This window comes from Panulirus ornatus, chromosome 21 (assembly GCF_036320965.1).
Source record: "Panulirus ornatus isolate Po-2019 chromosome 21, ASM3632096v1, whole genome shotgun sequence".
Taxonomy (NCBI): domain Eukaryota; kingdom Metazoa; phylum Arthropoda; class Malacostraca; order Decapoda; family Palinuridae; genus Panulirus; species Panulirus ornatus.
Window position 1 is genome coordinate 1,093,477 of NC_092244.1, and position 16,547 is coordinate 1,110,023.

A 16,547-nucleotide genomic window follows, 5' to 3' on the forward strand; every position below is an offset into this window, starting at 1 on the left:
CACCAAGACAAATAAAAAGTAATATTCACTTTGTGGCAAACATATTTCTGGTGCTGCTAAGCACAGTTATGTGGCAGAATGTGCTGGATGATTATGTAATATTCATTCTTGTAATTAAAACTCTGGGTATGAGCTCAACTTACTCCTATACATTGTTTTCTTTACTCAAGAATAAAAATATCCATTAATCATGAAATTCCCAAATTTTTAGGGTAAGGAAAACACTGATTTGTGGATGATGTGGGCTAAACTGGAAGAGAATTTTCCATTTTCACATGTCAGCTTCAGAAAAGAAGGATAAAAAAAGCTTTCTTGAAAGATCTGCTTCTCCTCTTTAATGTGTAGATGCAACTCTCATTAAAGCCATAAAGGCGAGCAATTGCTGAAGTGCTAGACCCACACTCCAGTTCATTCAGTATCTTAAACAGACTCACTTTTAGTAGTTTGCTAGATGCTTAGGCATAGCATTGACTGGCTGAAGTGGGCAGAAGTGTATTAATATAAGAGTGGCAAACACTGCATCCTTACGCTCTGAATGAGAGCAGAGAATTGACATGGTGGGTAGTATGGTACGCGCAGCATTGGCACCCCATGGCACGCAGCCAGTTAGTTCATGTTACATCATGACAGCTTGCTTTATAAAAAAAAAAATGAGAGCGATTGAGGTACCCATGACATATCAAAATTGTCATATCAAACCATACTATACTGAGACCCTACAATTGGCAACTGTGTGGGAGAGTTAGTCATCATGCTTCTGGCAACTTCCTTGGCATGTCACTGATGTAACCACTCATCTCTGCAATTTTCTGCTTCCTACTTCCCATATTGCCAGGACAACCTTCCTGCTTACCAGACAATATATCAACCCAACAGCCAGCAATTTCTATCCTGTCAAGGAAATGGATGAAGTATTGGCAACCATGTATTGGGGATGGGGTTAATCATTAGGCATGTGGTAACTTCCTTGACATGTCCTGACTGGGTACAGACAAGACCAACTTTTTATAGCATAAAAGGTTATCTATGCATGGCAGCAAATAAAGGAACAAAAAACAAATTAATTTACATGAATAACAAACCTTACATGTGGTTAGAGTGATTAAGTTTGCAAGTATTCCTAGATAGGCAGTAAAAAGACACCAAACAAAAATATATGAGCACCTTACAAAAACAATAAAGAGACTCTTAAATGTTCTATCAGGATAAGCATGGAAACTCAAAATGAAAACCTGATGGAAAGTTTGAAAAAGTACCTGATCAACCAAGAAATTGTGATTACAAAAGGCATGTACAAAGTGAAAGAAGTAAGGGCATTTAAATCAAGCAAGATATGCAGTGATCCCAACACACTAGTCCTGTCTTGGGCAAAATACTGTTGAAGGGATTTGAAGATTGGTAAGTATACCACTCTTCCCTTTATTTTTTCTTCCAATGTGCAGCGTAGTATTTAAGTTCCCTCATCTCTTCAAAAAATAAAATTACCCATCCCAACCTTGCAGTTCACCACAATAAGTTTATTTGAATCTATATGACACTGCACAATCAACTACACCACAATAAGTTTATTTGAATCTATATGACACTGCACAATCAACTACTTCAGTCTCCCTCCTCTCAAAAAGATAATAATTCTACTCATAACATAACATTTAACTTTCTTTATATAAACCAAGAAAGGACACAATAAAGAAAACTGAGAAAAGTAAACAAAAATGTGGAGGAAAGTGATAGGGATACAAAAGAGGAAGATATCTGAAAATAATCATGAAGTAAATGAAAACAGAAACAATGTAAAAAGGTACAGCAGATAGTTAACCAATGCTTACCGATTATTAGCTTGGTCCTTCATAACGACAGCATCAACTACCTCTCCCCACTGCGAGAAATGTTCCTTTAAACTTTCATCTGTCGTAGTGTAATCAATGCCTCCTACAAATATCTTACGCATGTGTATAGGGGCCCACATCTTGCTGTAAGTTTTCAAAGGTGATAAGAAAACCTTAATATATTACAGTATATTACTCAGAAAATGGTTTGAATCTATCTGGTCAATTATTTCCTAAACTAATGCAACCAGATCATAATATAATATCCACATATATGAGAAAACCACTACATATCTGAATAATCATTCTTGAAATCTAACAACCAGACGATGATACGAGGATCTAACGTCCTGACTAATGTACAACAGATTCTTTTGCAGTGACAATGCATTATAATACTTTCAAAAGTTGTATAACACGGCATTTCTAACAGACAATCCTACATCAAATTTTATTGAAGTAACATAGATCTGTCATTTTTTAAATTAAAAAATTCACTCTCAATCAACACATTCTCTTTGTATAAAAAAATGGTCTAGAAAGATGCAAACCATCTCTCTTCCTTAATCTGAGTCTTTTCAGCATCTGAGACAGCTCTTGCTCAGTGTAAGGTCAAATCAATGTTTTGATTCCCCATAATGAAATGAATCCATAAGGATTAACTCCCTTTGTATGTTACGAAAAACATGAGAGCAGCTGATGGTAATTCACTGGTCAGTTACTATACAGGACTCTATCCAGGCACATGACATCATGGCACAGAAGCGATGTGGTACACAAGTAAAGTTATGTGGAAATGAAGTGATGACAAGCAACCCTACACCTACAATCATTCAATGAATACTAGTAAATGTGCACAGGCCTGTTACAGCTTGAAATTAAGAAATGCTGAAGTAAAACAAAAGGACAGAAAAGAGGCAAAGTTGGCTTGCATATACCAGGTGAGGTGAACCTCAACTGGAAATGCCAGGAAATCAAATTGGGGAGGTAAGAATTCTACCCAATTATCTCCATCATGTGAGATCAGGCAATTAATAAGGGTTGGAGCAAGGGGACAGAAATCCATTCTCTCTCTCTCTCTCTCTCTCTCTCTCTCTCTCTCTCTCTCTCTCTCTCTCTCTCTCTCTCCCCCACCCCCCCTTCCCCTTGTATTATCACTTTTCCAAAAATCAAGGACATAAGAAAGATTTCTTTTCAGCAGCTCTGGCTGGCATGTCTTAATGTGATAGGATGTATCCAGGATAAGAAAAAAGGGAGAAACAGGTGCTATGTTTGATGAAAGAAACCTTGATGTTCTGGCTGCATGTGAAACCACATTTAAGAGGAAGAGGGTAGAATGGACCAGGGAAGTTTGGGGAGAGGAAGCGGGAGGGCAGGTAAAGTATGGGGTTAGAGACATTAAGAGTGACGGGAAATTAATATGAATCAAAACGTTGGTTTCTATAAATAACCATGTGAAAATCTTTTTAAATGTTTCCCAGAATATAGATTAATCTGAAATTAACTTATGAGTGACTTGTGCCCTAATCCCTTAAACTGTTTCTTAATCTATCTGCCTGCCTTACCCAGTGGTGGCTGATATGTTATATTTAGGTTCATTTCTAAATGTACCCTGCCCTGACAATGTAATGATTTGAAATTGCTTGACACTTCATATTTTCTGTATCTTTGTGGTTTTACCTGCATTTCATGTACACTTGCTATTTGAACGCTGTGGTATAACAGGGTCAATGTGCTGTCAACGGACTGAACCAGGGCATGTGAAACATCTGGAGTAAACCATAGAAAAGTCTGTAAGGCCTGGGTGCGGTTAGGGAGTTATGCTTTCGGTGCATCACACATGACAGCTTGAGATAGTGTGAACGCATGTGGCCTTTTTTGTCTGTTTTCCTGCATATGATACAGTTGATAGAGATGCTTTGTGGAAGGTATTAAAAGTATATGGTGTGGGAGGTAAGTTGCTAGAAGTAGTGAAAAGTTTTTACCAAGGATATAAGACATGTGTACAAGTAGGAAGAGAAGAAAGTGATTGGTTCCCAGTGAATGTCAGTTTGCGGAAGTGGTGCGTGATGTCTCCACGGTTGTTTAATTTGTTTATGGATGCAGTGGTTAGGGAGGTGAATGCAAGAGTTTTGGAGAAAGGGACAAGTATGCAGTCTGCTCTGGGCCTCGGAAGTGAGTCAGTTGTTGTTCGCTTATAATACAGCACTGGTGGCTGATTTGGGTAAGAAACTGCAGAAATTGGTGACTGAGTTTGGTAAAGTGTGCAAAAGGAGAAAGCTGAGAGTTAATTGTGAATAAGAGCAAGTTTATTAGGTTTAGTAGGGTTGAGGGACAAGTTAATTGGAAGGTAAGTTTGAATGAAGAAAAACTGGAGGAAGTGAGTGAAGTGTTTTGATATCTGGGAAAGGACTTAGCAGTGAATGGAACCATGGAAGCAGAAATGAGTCACAGGTTGGGAAGGGGGAAAAGCTTCTGGGAGTGTTGAAGGATGTGTGGAAGGCGAGAACATTATCTCGGAGCGAAAATGAGTATGTTTGAAGGAATAGTGGTTCCAACAATGTTATATGGATGCGAGGCATGGGCTGTAGATAGGGTTGTACGGAGGAGGGTGGATGTGTTGGAAATGAGATGTTTGATGATAATATGTGATGAGAGGTGGTTTGATTAAGTAATGAAAGGGTGAGAGAGATGTGTAGAAACAAAATAAGTGTGGTTGAGAGAGCAGAAGAGGGTGAATTGAAATGGTTTGGACACATGGAGAGAATGAGTGAGGAAAGACTGACAGAGGATTTATATGTCAGAGGTGGAGGGAACAAAGAGAAGCGGGAGACCAAATCAGAGGTGGAAGTATGGAGTGAAAAAATTTTGACCAATTGGAGCTTGAAAATACAAGAGGGTAAAAGGCTTGCAAGGAAAAGAGTGCATTGGAACGATGTGGTATACTGAGGTCGACATGCTGTCAGTGGATTGAACCAGGGCATGTGAAGCGTCTGGGGTAAACCATGGAAAGGTCCGTGGGGCTTGGATGAGGAAAGGGAGCTGTGGTTTGGGTGCATTATACATGACAGATAGAGACTGAGTCTGAAAGAATGTGGGCTTTTTGTCTTTTCCTGACACTTCCTCATTGAAGGGGAGGGGGGGATGCTGTTTCCTGTGTCACGGAGTGGAGAAAGGAATGGATGAAGGCAGAAAGTATGAATATGTACATGTGTATATATGTATATGTCAATGTATGTATATGTATACATGGAAATGTATAGGTATGTATATGAGCATGTATGGGCATTTATGTATATATATGTGTATATGAGGGGTTGGGCCATTCTTCATCTACTTCCTTGAGCTACCTCGCTGATGCAGGGAAACAGTGATTAAGTATAACAAAAAAAATATATTTTTTTTACATAATCATGAAATTGAGAGGGAGATGTATAAAAGAAAGAGACAGGAGGTCAAGAGAAAGGTGCAAGAGGTGAAAAAAAGGGCAAATGAGAGTTGGGGTGAGAGAGTATCATTAAATTTTAGGGAGAATAAAAAGATGTTCTGGAAGGAGGTAAATAAAGTGCGTAAGACAAGGGAGCAAATGGGAACTTCAGTGAAGGGCGCAAATGGGGAGGTGATAACAAGTAGTGGTGATGTGAGAGGGAGATGGAGTGAGTATTTTGAAGGTTTGTTGAATGTGTTTGATGATAGAGTGGCAGATATAGGGTGTTTTGGTCGAGGTGGTGTGCAAAGTGAGAGGGTTAGGGAAAATGATTTGGTAAACAGAGAAGAGGTAGTGAAAGCTTTGCGGAAGATGAAAGCCGGCAAGGCAGCAGGTTTGGATGGTATTGCAGTGGAATTTATTAAAAAAGGGGGTGACTGTATTGTTGACTGGTTGGTAAGGTTATTTAATGTATGTATGACTCATGGTGAGCTGCCTGAGGATTGGCGGAATGCGTGCATAGTGCCATTGTACAAAGGCAAAGGGGATAAGAGTGAGTGCTCAAATTACAGAGGTATAAGTTTGTTGAGTATTCCTGGTAAATTATATGGGAGGATATTGATTGAGAGGGTGAAGGCATGTACAGAGCATCAGATTGGGGAAGAGCAGTGTGGTTTCAGAAGTGGTAGAGGATGTGTGGATCAGGTGTTTGCTTTGAAAAATGTATGTGAGAAATACTTAGAAAAGCAAATGGATTTGTATGTAGCATTTATGGATCTGGAGAAGGCATATGATAGAGTTGATAGAGATGCTCTGTGGAAGGTATTAAGAATATACGGTGTGGGAGGCAAGTTGTTAGAAGCAGTGAAAAGTTTTTATCGAGGATGTAAGGCATGTGTACGTGTAGGAAGAGAGGAAAGTGATTGGTTCTCAGTGAATGTAGGTTTGCGGCAGGGGTGTGTGATGTCTCCATGGTTGTTTAATTTGTTTATGGATGGGGTGGTTAGGGAGGTGAATGCAAGAGTTTTGGAAAGAGGGGCAAGTATGAAGTCTGTTGGGGATGAGAGAGCTTGGGAAGTGAGTCAGTTGTTGTTCGCTGATGATACAGCGCTGGTGGCTGATTCATGTGAGAAACTGCAGAAGCTGGTGACTGAGTTTGGTAAAGTGCGTGAAAGAAGAAAGTTAAGAGTAAATGTGAATAAGAGCAAGGTTATTAGGTACAGTAGGGTTGAGGGTCAAGTCAATTGGGAGGTGAGTTTGAATGGAGAAAAACTGGAGGAAGTGAAGTGTTTTAGATATCTGGGAGTGGATCTGGCAGCGGATGGAACCATGGAAGCGGAAGTGGATCATAGGGTGGGGGAGGGGGCGAAAATTCTGGGAGCCTTGAAGAATGTGTGGAAGTCGAGAACATTATCTCAGAAAGCAAAAATGGGTATGTTTGAAGGAATAGTGGTTCCAACATTGTTGTATGGTTGCGAGGCGTGGGCTATGGATAGAGTTGTGCACAGGAGGATGGATGTGCTGGAAATGAGATGTTTGAGGACAATGTGTGGTGTGAGGTGGTTTGATCGAGTAAGTAACGTAAGGGTAAGAGAGGTGTGTGGAAATAAAAAGAGCGTGGTTGAGAGAGCAGAAGAGGGTGTTTTGAAATGGTTCAGGCACATGGAGAGAATGAGTGAGGAAAGATTGACCAAGAAAATATATGTGTCGGAGGTGGAGGGAACGAGGAGAACAGGGAGACCAAATTGGAGGTGGAAAGATGGAGTGAAAAAGATTTTGTGTGATCGGGGCCTGAACATGCAGGAGGGTGAAAGGAGGGCAAGGAATAGAGTGAATTGGAGCGATGTGGTATACCGGGGTTGACGTGCTGTCAGTGGATTGAATCAGGGCATGTGAAGCGTCTGGGGTAAACCATGGAAAGCTGTGTAGGTATGCGTATTTGCGTGTGGGGACGTGTGTATATACATGTGTATGGGGGTGGGTTGGGCCATTTCTTTCGTCTGTCTCCTTGCGCTACCTCGCAAACGCGGGAGACAGCGACAAAAAAAAAAAAAAAAAAAAAAAAAAAAAAAATCATTGTTTCCTGTGATCAGTGAGGTAGCACCAGGAAACAGACGAAAAATGGCCCAACCCCTCATATACAAATATATATATACACACAAATGCCCATACATGTACTATACATATACTTATATTATCTATCTTTTATTATACTTTGTCGCTGTCTCCTGCGTTAGCGAGGTAGCGCAAGGAAACAGATGAAAGAATGGCCCAACCCACCCACATACAAATGTATATACATACACCTCCACACACGCACATTTACATACCCATACATCTCAACGTATACATATATACACACACACAGACATATACATATATGCACATGTACATAAATCATACTGTCTGCCCTTATTCAATCCCGTCACCGCCCCGCCACACATGAAATGACAACCCCTTCCCCCTGCATGTGCCCGAGGTAGCGCTAGGAAAAGACAACAAAGGCCACATTCGTTCACACTCAGTCTGTAGCCGTCATGTATAATGCACTGAAACCACAGCTCCCTTCCTACATTCAGGCAACACAAAACTTTCCATGGTTTACCCCGGCCACTTCACATGCCTTGGTTCAATCCATTGACAGCAAGTCGACCCTGGTATACCACATCGTTCCAATTCACTCTATTCCTTGCACGCCTTTCACACTCTTGCATGTTCAGGCCCCAATCACTCAGAATCTTTTTCACTCCATCTTTCCACCTACAATTTGGTCTCCCACTTCTCCTCATTCCCTCCACCTCTGACACATATATCCTCTTTGTCAATCTTTCCTCACTCATTCTCTCCATATGACCAAACCATTTCAAAACACCCTCTTCTGTTCTCTCAACCACACTCTTTTTTATTACCACACATCTCTCTTACCCTTTCATTACTTACTCGATCAAACCACCTCACACCACATATTGTCCTCAAACATCTCACTTCCAGCACATCCACCCTCCTCTGCACAACTCTATAGCCCACGCGATATGTATATGTATATATATATATATATATATATATATATATATATATATATATATATATATATATATATATAAAATGGTGAGAACAATGGAAGTAAGGGGAGTGGGGGAGGAATGGGATGTATTTAGGGAATCAGTGATGGATTGCGCAAAAGATGCTTGTGGCATGAGAAGAGTGGGAGGTGGGTTGATTAGAAAGGGTAGTGAGTGGTGGGATGAAGAAGTAAGATTATTAGTGAAAGAGAAGAGAGAGGGAAAAAATGCAATTGAGTGGGAGATGTATAAAAGAAAGAGACAGGAGGTCAAGAGAAAGGTGCAAGAGGTGAAAAAGAGGGCAAATGAGAGTTGGGGTGAGAGAGTATCATTAAATTTTAGGGAGAATAAAAAGATGTTCTGGAAGGAGGTAAATAAAGTGCGTAAGACAAGGGAGCAAATGGGAACTTCAGTGAAGGGCGCAAATGTGGAGGTGATAACAAGTAGTGGGGATGTGAGAAGGAGATGGAGTGAGTATTTTGAAGGTTTGTTGAATGTGTTTGATGATAGAGTGGCAGATATAGGGTGTTTTGGTCGAGGTGGTGTGCAAAGTGAGAGGGTTAGGGAAAATGATTTGGTAGACAGAGAAGAGGTAGTAAAAGCTTTGCGGAAGATGAAAGCCGGCAAGGCAGCAGGTTTGGATGGTACTGCACTGGAATTTATTAAAAAAAAGGGGGTGACTGTATTATTGACTAGTTGGTAAGGTTATTTAATGTATGTATGACTCATGGTGAGCTGCCTGAGGATTGGCGGAATGCGTGCATAGTGCCATTGTACAAAGGCAAAGGGGATAAGAGTGAGTGCTCAAATTACAAAGGTATAAGTTTGTTGAGTATTCCTGGTAAATTATATGGGAGGGTATTGATTGAGAGGGTGAAGGCATGTACAGAGTATCAGATTGGGGAAGAGCAGTGTGGTTTCAGAAGTGGTAGAGGATGTGTGGATCAGGTGTTTGCTTTGAAGAATGTATGTGAGAAATACTTAGAAAAGCAAATGGATTTGTATGTAGCATTTATGGATCTGGAGAAGGCATATGATAGAGTTGATAGAGATGCTCTGTGGAAGGTATTAAGAATATATGGTGTGGGAGGCAAGTTGTTAGAAGCAGTGAAAAGTTTTTATCGAGGATGTATGGCATGTGTACGTGTAGGAAGAGAGGAAAGTGATTGGTTCTCAGTGAATGTAGGTTTGCGGCAGGGGTGTCTGATGTCTCCATGGTTGTTTAATTTGTTTATGGATGGGGTTGTTAGGGAGGTGAATGCAAGAGTTTTGGAAAGAGGGGCAAGTATGAAGTCTGTTGTGGATGAGAGAGCTTGGGAAGTGAGTCAGTTGTTGTTCGCTGATGATTCCGCGCTGGTGGCTGATTCATGTGAGAAACTGCAGAAGCTGGTGACTGAGTTTGGTAAAGTGTGCGAAAGAAGAAGGTTAAGAGTAAATGTGAATAAGAGCAAGGTTATTAGGTACAGTAGGGTTGAGGGTCAAGTCAATTGGGAGGTAAGTTTGAATGGAGAAAAACTGGAGGAAGTAAAGTGTTTTAGATATCTGGGAGTGGATCTGGCAGCGGATGGAACCATGGAAGCGGAAGTGAATCATAGGGTGGGGGAGGGGGCGAAAATCCAGGGAGCCTTGAAGAATGTGTGGAAGTCGAGAACATTATCTCGGAAAGCAAAAATGGGTATGTTTGAAGGAATAGCGGTTCCAACAATGTTGTATGGTTGCGAGGCGTGGGCTATGGATAGAGTTGTGCGCAGGAGGGTGGAGGTGCTGGAAATGAGATGTTTGAGGACAATGTGTGGTGTGAGGTGGTTTGATCGAGTAAGTAACGTAAGGGTAAGAGAGATGTGTGGAAATAAAAAGAGCGTGGTTGAGAGAGCAGAAGAGGGTGTTTTGAAATGGTTTGGGCACATGGAGAGAATGAGTGAGGAAAGATTGACCAAGAGGATATATGTGTCGGAGGTGGAGGGAACGAGGAGAAGTGGGAGACCAAATTGGAGGTGGAAAGATGGAGTGAAAAAGATTTTGTGTGATCGGGGCCTGAACATGCAGGAGGGTGAAAGGAGGGCAAGGAATAGAGTGAATTGGATCGATGTGGTATACCGGGGTTGACGTGCTGTCAGTGGATTGAATCAGGGAATGTGAAGCGTCTGGGGTAAACCATGGAAAGCTGTGTAGGTATGTATATTCGCGTGTGTGGACGTATGTATATACATGTGTATGGGGGTGGGTTGGGCCATTTCTTTCGTCTGTTTCCTTGCGCTACCTCGCAAGAGCGTGGTTGAGAGAGCAGAAGAGGGTATTTTGAAATGGTTTGGGCACATGAAGAGAATGAGTGAGGAAACATTGACCAAGAGGATATATGTGTCGGAGGTGGAGGGAACGAGGAGAAGTGGGAGACCAAATTGGAGGTGGAAAGATGGAGTGAAAAAGATTTTGAGTGATCGGGGCCTGAACATGCAGGAGGGTGAAAGGCGGGCAAGGATTAGAGTGAACTGGATCGATGTGGTATACCGGGGTTGACGTGCTGTCAGTGGATTGAATCAGGGTATGTGAAGCGTCTGGGGTAAACCATGGAAAGTTGTGCTGGGCCTGGATGTGGAAAGGGAGCTGTGATTTCGGGCATTATTGCATGACAGCTAGAGACTGAGTGTGAACGAATGGGGCCTTTGTTGTCTTTTCCTAGCGCTACCTCGCACACATGAGGGGGGAGGGGGATGGTATTCCATGTGTGGCGAGGTGGCGATGGGAGTGAATAAAGGCAGACAGTGTGAATTGTGTGCATGGGTATATATGTATGTGTCTGTGTGTGTATATATATATGTGTACATTGAGATGTATAGGTATGTTTATTTGTGTGTGTGGACGTGTATGTATATGTATGTGTATCGGGGTGGGTTGGGCCATTTCTTTCGTCTGTTTCCTTGCGCTACCTCGCAAACACGGGAGACAGCGACAAAGCAAAATAAATAAATAATAAAATATATATATATATAAGAATATATGGTGTGGGATGCAAGTTGTTAGAAGCAGTGAAAAGTTTTTATCGAGGATGTAAGGCATGTGTACGTGTAGGAAGAGAGGAAAGTGATTGGTTCTCAGTGAATGTAGGTTTGCGGCAGGGGTGTGTGATGTCTCCATGGTTGTTTAATTTGTTTATGGATGGGGTTGTTAGGGAGGTGAATGCAAGAGTTTTGGAAAGAAGGGCAAGTATGAAGTCTGTTGTGGATGAGAGAGCTTGGGAAGTGAGTCAGTTGTTGTTCGCTGATGATACAGCGCTGGTGGCTGATTCATGTGAGAAACTGCAGAAGCTGGTGACTGAGTTTGGTAAAGTGTGTGAAAGAAGAAAGTTAAGAGTAAATGTGAATAAGAGCAAGGTTATTAGGTACAGTAGGGTTGAGGGTCAAGTCAATTGGGAGGTAAGTTTGAATGGAGAAAAACTGGAGGAAGTAAAGTGTTTTAGATATCTGGGAGTGGATCTGGCAGCGGATGGAACCATGGAAGTGGAAGTGGATCATAGGGTGGGGGAGGGGGCGAAAATTCTGGAAGCCTTGAAGAATGTGTGGAAGTCGAGAACATTATCTCGGGAAGCAAAAATGGGTATGTTTGAAGGAATAGTGGTTCCAACAATGTTGTATGGTTGCAAGGCGTGGGCTATGGATAGAGTTGTGCGCAGGAGGATGGATGTGCTGGAAATGAGATGTTTGAGGACAATGTGTGGTGTGAGGGGGTTTGATCGAGTAAGTAACGTAAGGGTAAGAGAGATGTGTGGAAATAAAAAGAGCATGGTTGAGAGAGCAGAAGAGGGTGTTTTGAAATGGTTTGGGCACATGGAGAGAATGAGTGAGGAAAGATTGAGAAAGAGGATATATGTGTTGGAGGTGGAGGGAACGTGGAGAAGTGGGAGACCAAATTGGAGGTGGAAAGATGGAGTGAAAAAGATTTTGTGTGATCGGGGCCTGAACATGCAGGAGGGTGAAAGGAGGGCAAGGAATAGAGTGAATTGGATCAATGTGGTATACCTGGGTTGACGTGCTGTCAGTGGATTGAATCAGGCATGTGAAGCGTCTGGGGTAAACCATGGAAAGCTGTGTAGGTATGTATATTTGCGTGTGTGGACGTGTATGTATATACATGTGTATGGGGGTGGGTTGGGCCATATCTTTCATCTGTTTCCTTGCGCTACCTCGCCAACGCGGGAGACAGCGACAAAGCAAAAAAAAAAAAAATATATATATATATATATATATATATATATTTTTATACTTTGTCGCTGTCTCCCGTGTTTGCGAGGTAGCGCAAGGAAACAGACGAAAGAAATGGCCCAACCCCCCCCATACACATGTATATACATACGTCCACACACGCAAATATACATACCTACACAGCTTTCCATGGTTTACCCCAGACGCTTCACATGCCTGATTCAATCCACTGACAGCACGTCAACCCAGGTATACCACATTGATCCAATTCACTCTATTCCTTGCCCTCCTTTCACCCTCCTGCATGTTCAGGCCCCGATCACACAAAATCTTTTTCACTCCATCTTTCCACCTCCAATTTGGTCTCCCTCTTCTCCTCGTTCCCTCCACCTCCGACACATATATCCTCTTGGTCAATCTTTCCTCACTCATTCTCTCCATGTGCCCAAACCACTTCAAAACACCCTCTTCTGCTCTCTCAACCACGCTCTTTTTATTTCCACACATCCCTCTTACCCTTACGTTACTCACTCGATCAAACCACCTCACATCACACATTGTCCTCAAATATCTCATTTCCAGCACATCCATCCTCCTGCACACAACTCTATCCATAGCCCACGCCTCGCAACCATACAACATTGTTGGAACCACTATTCCTTCAAACATACCCATTTTTGCTTTCCGAGATAATGTTCTCGACTTCCACACATTCTTCAAGGCCCCCAGAATTTTCGCCCCCTCCCCCACCCTATGATCCACTTCCGCTTCCATGGTTCCATCCGCTGCCAGATCCACTCCCAGATATCTAAAACACTTCACTTCCTCCAGTTTTTCTCCATTCAAACTCACCTCCCAATTGACTTGACCCTCAACCCTACTGTACCTAATAACCTTGCTCTTATTCACATTTACTCTTAACTTTCTTCTTCCACACACTTTACCAAACTCAGTCACCAGCTTCTGCAGTTTCTCACATGAATCAGCCACCAGCGCTGTATCATCAGCGAACAACAACTGACTCACTTCCCAAGCTCTCTCATCCCCAACAGACTTCATACTTGCCCCTCTTTCCAAAACTCTTGCATTTACCTCCCTAACAACCCCATCCATAAACAAATTAAACAACCATGGAGACATCACACACCCCTGCCGCAAACCTACATTCACTGAGAACCAATCACTTTCCTCTCTTCCTACACGTACACATGCCTTACATCCTCGATAAAAACTTTTCACTGCTTCTAACAACTTTCCTCCCACACCATATATTCTTAATACCTTCCACAGAGCATCTCTATCAACTCTATCATATACATATATATATACATACATATACATACATATATATATACATACATATACATATACATATTTCTTTCTTTCTTTCAAACTATTCGCCATTTCCCGCATTAGCGAGGTAGTGTTAAGAACAGATGACTGGGCCTTTGAGGGACTACCCTCACCTGGCCCAAGTCTCTGTTCCTTCTTTTGGAAAATTAAAAAAAAAACGAGAGGGGAGGATTTCCAGCCCCTCGCTCCCTCCCCTTTTAGTCGCCTTCTACGACACGCAGGGAATACATGGGAAGTATTCTTGCTCCCCTATCCTCAGGGATATACATATATATACATATATATACACATGTACATATTTATACTTGCTTGCCATCATCCATTCCTGGTGCTACCCTACCCCATAGGAAACAGCATCTGTAACCCCACTTCAGCAAGGTAATGCCAGGAAAACAGACAAAAAAGGCCACATTCGATCACACTCAGTCTTCAGCTGTCATGTGTAATGCACCAAAACGGCACCTTTCTGTCCACACCCAGGCTCCACAGATCTTTCTATGGTTTACCCCAGGCACTTCACATGCCCTGGTTCATTGTTCCAACTCACTCTATTTCTTGCACGCCTTTTACCCTACTGTATATTCAGGCCCTAATCACTCAAAATCTTTTTTCACTCCATCCTTCCACCTCCAATTTGGTCTCCCACTTCTCCTCATTCCCTCTACCTCTGACACATATATATCCTCTTTGTCAATCTTTCTTCACTCATTCTCTCCATATGTCCAATCCATAAGGCAGATACCTAATTCATCAACCAGCCCTAAGGTAAGGTTGAATATCCATGTGGCCTGTGGACCACCTGCTGTAACCAGAATTCAAACCTACAAGGGTTCAACTCTGGTTGGCTTAAGAATACATCATGGTCAGCAACACTAACTGCTACACCATACACAAGCACATAGAAAAGAAGACACCAAAAATATCTTTTTAAAGCAAGATACAACAGGAATCTTGCAAAAAATTACTGGTAATAACTACAAGGTACATGAAAGGCTCTGTCAGAAGCGGTTCATAACTTGGACACACACACTCTCGACCAGCTTGAAGAAATACAACAGTTACAAAAGAAGCAGAGGCTAATTCCAAAGTGCACCAATACGAGGATTAATAAGTTAAAAGATATTTAAGGAACAGCCCTATGCATTTAACACAACTTAAAAAAAGAGCTTATATCTTAGAGAATTTGGAAGAACTATCATTATAAGAGGAGGCCCGTATAGTATTACCAGTACCTTGAAATTGTTCACTATTGTACCGACATTACAGAGGGACCTTAACCAGACTACAGATATGTAAGCAACGTTATAATGTTATCATTACTGTCAATATTATGATGACTGGTACTTTACTATCAGTGTAGTTAGATCCGACATTGTAGGCGAACACCTAAAATTATAAAACGGTTACTAATAATATACCTAATGATCATTAATGGCTGATGGTGGTAGTGTCAGGTCTGGTGACTGGTCACACCAGCACTAAACCACAACGCCATCAGACAAGTCCAACTGTTGTACAGTCATTGCCTCACTACCATAGGTAATGAGTGACCACATATAACTGTCATAAGGTCAGTAACGTATATGGTTACCACAAGAACAAACATAATAATAAAACTATCTCACTCCTAACGCTTCCAACCCCCATATCTGGCCACATCTTACTACAAAACTGTAATAAATCCATTTATCTATCCACTGGAAGGACAAGACAAATAAGTATATAGATATCTTGACCAAGGGCAAGTCCTATCCAACATATAAATACCAAATACCAAGAAAAAAAATGGTTCAATTACGGCGAGTTGGTGTTGGGCCGCGTGCTGTGATGGTGGCGTCTGCTGCCCTGGTTATCACAGGACGAACTACCACACACCTACCACTACTGACCACTCCTACCACACACTGGCTTCCACACACCTACCACAACTGACTACTCCCCTCTGATTGGCTACTATACATCTACCACTACTGACTGGTCCGCTGACGGATGAACACCATGCAGCTACCACTAATGACTGGTTTGCTGAGTCACTGGCTACCATACAACTATTACTACTGACTGGTACGCTGACTGACTACTACTACCATACAGCTACTACTACTAACTGGTCTGCTAACTGACTGACTACCATACAAATACCTGTACAGGCTGATCCGCTGACTGACTGACTAATTATTATACAACTACCACTACTGACTGATCTGCCGACTGACTGATTACTTTAACCATACAATTACCACTACTGAGGGCCCGCTGACTGACTGACTACCTTACAACTACCACTATTGATGGCCCAATGACTGACTGGCTACCATACACCTACCACTATTGATGGCTCGCTGACTCACTGACTACTAATACCATACAATTACTACCAATGATGGTCCTGTGACTGACTACTATTACCATAAAACTACCACCATACCACTGATTGCCCTTTGAGTGACCGACTACCATACAAATACCATTAAAGACCTGCCTGCTACAAACTATTACCATAAAAATACCACTACTGCCCGGCTCGCTGACTGACAACTATCATACAAATACCACTACTAACCAACCCGCTTACGACTACCATACAATTGGCACTACTGACTGGCCCGTTTACTACTACCATACAACTACAACTACTGACTAGCCGCTCACAACTACCATACAACTGCCACTACTG

The 16,547-nt window shown here is 42.0% G+C and overlaps 1 protein-coding gene across 2 annotated transcripts in view; it reads right to left on the reverse strand.

Moving 5' to 3' along the window:
• LOC139756244 (uncharacterized) overlaps window positions 1-15,807 on the reverse strand; it is a 234,671-nt gene extending 218,864 nt beyond the window's left edge. The window contains exons 1-2 of one of the 2 annotated variants that reach the window (XM_071675425.1): window positions 15,669-15,807; window positions 1,830-1,973 (exon numbers count right to left, since the gene is read on the reverse strand). In XM_071675425.1, coding sequence (XP_071531526.1) covers window positions 1,830-1,969 — 140 coding nt within the window. In that variant the 5' untranslated portion in view covers window positions 1,970-1,973; window positions 15,669-15,807. Of the gene's footprint in view, window positions 1-1,829; window positions 1,974-15,288; window positions 15,588-15,668 lie in introns of those variants that run through there. The other variant, XM_071675424.1, reaches the window with a different exon arrangement.
• Between the last annotated feature and the right edge of the window lie 740 nt (window positions 15,808-16,547).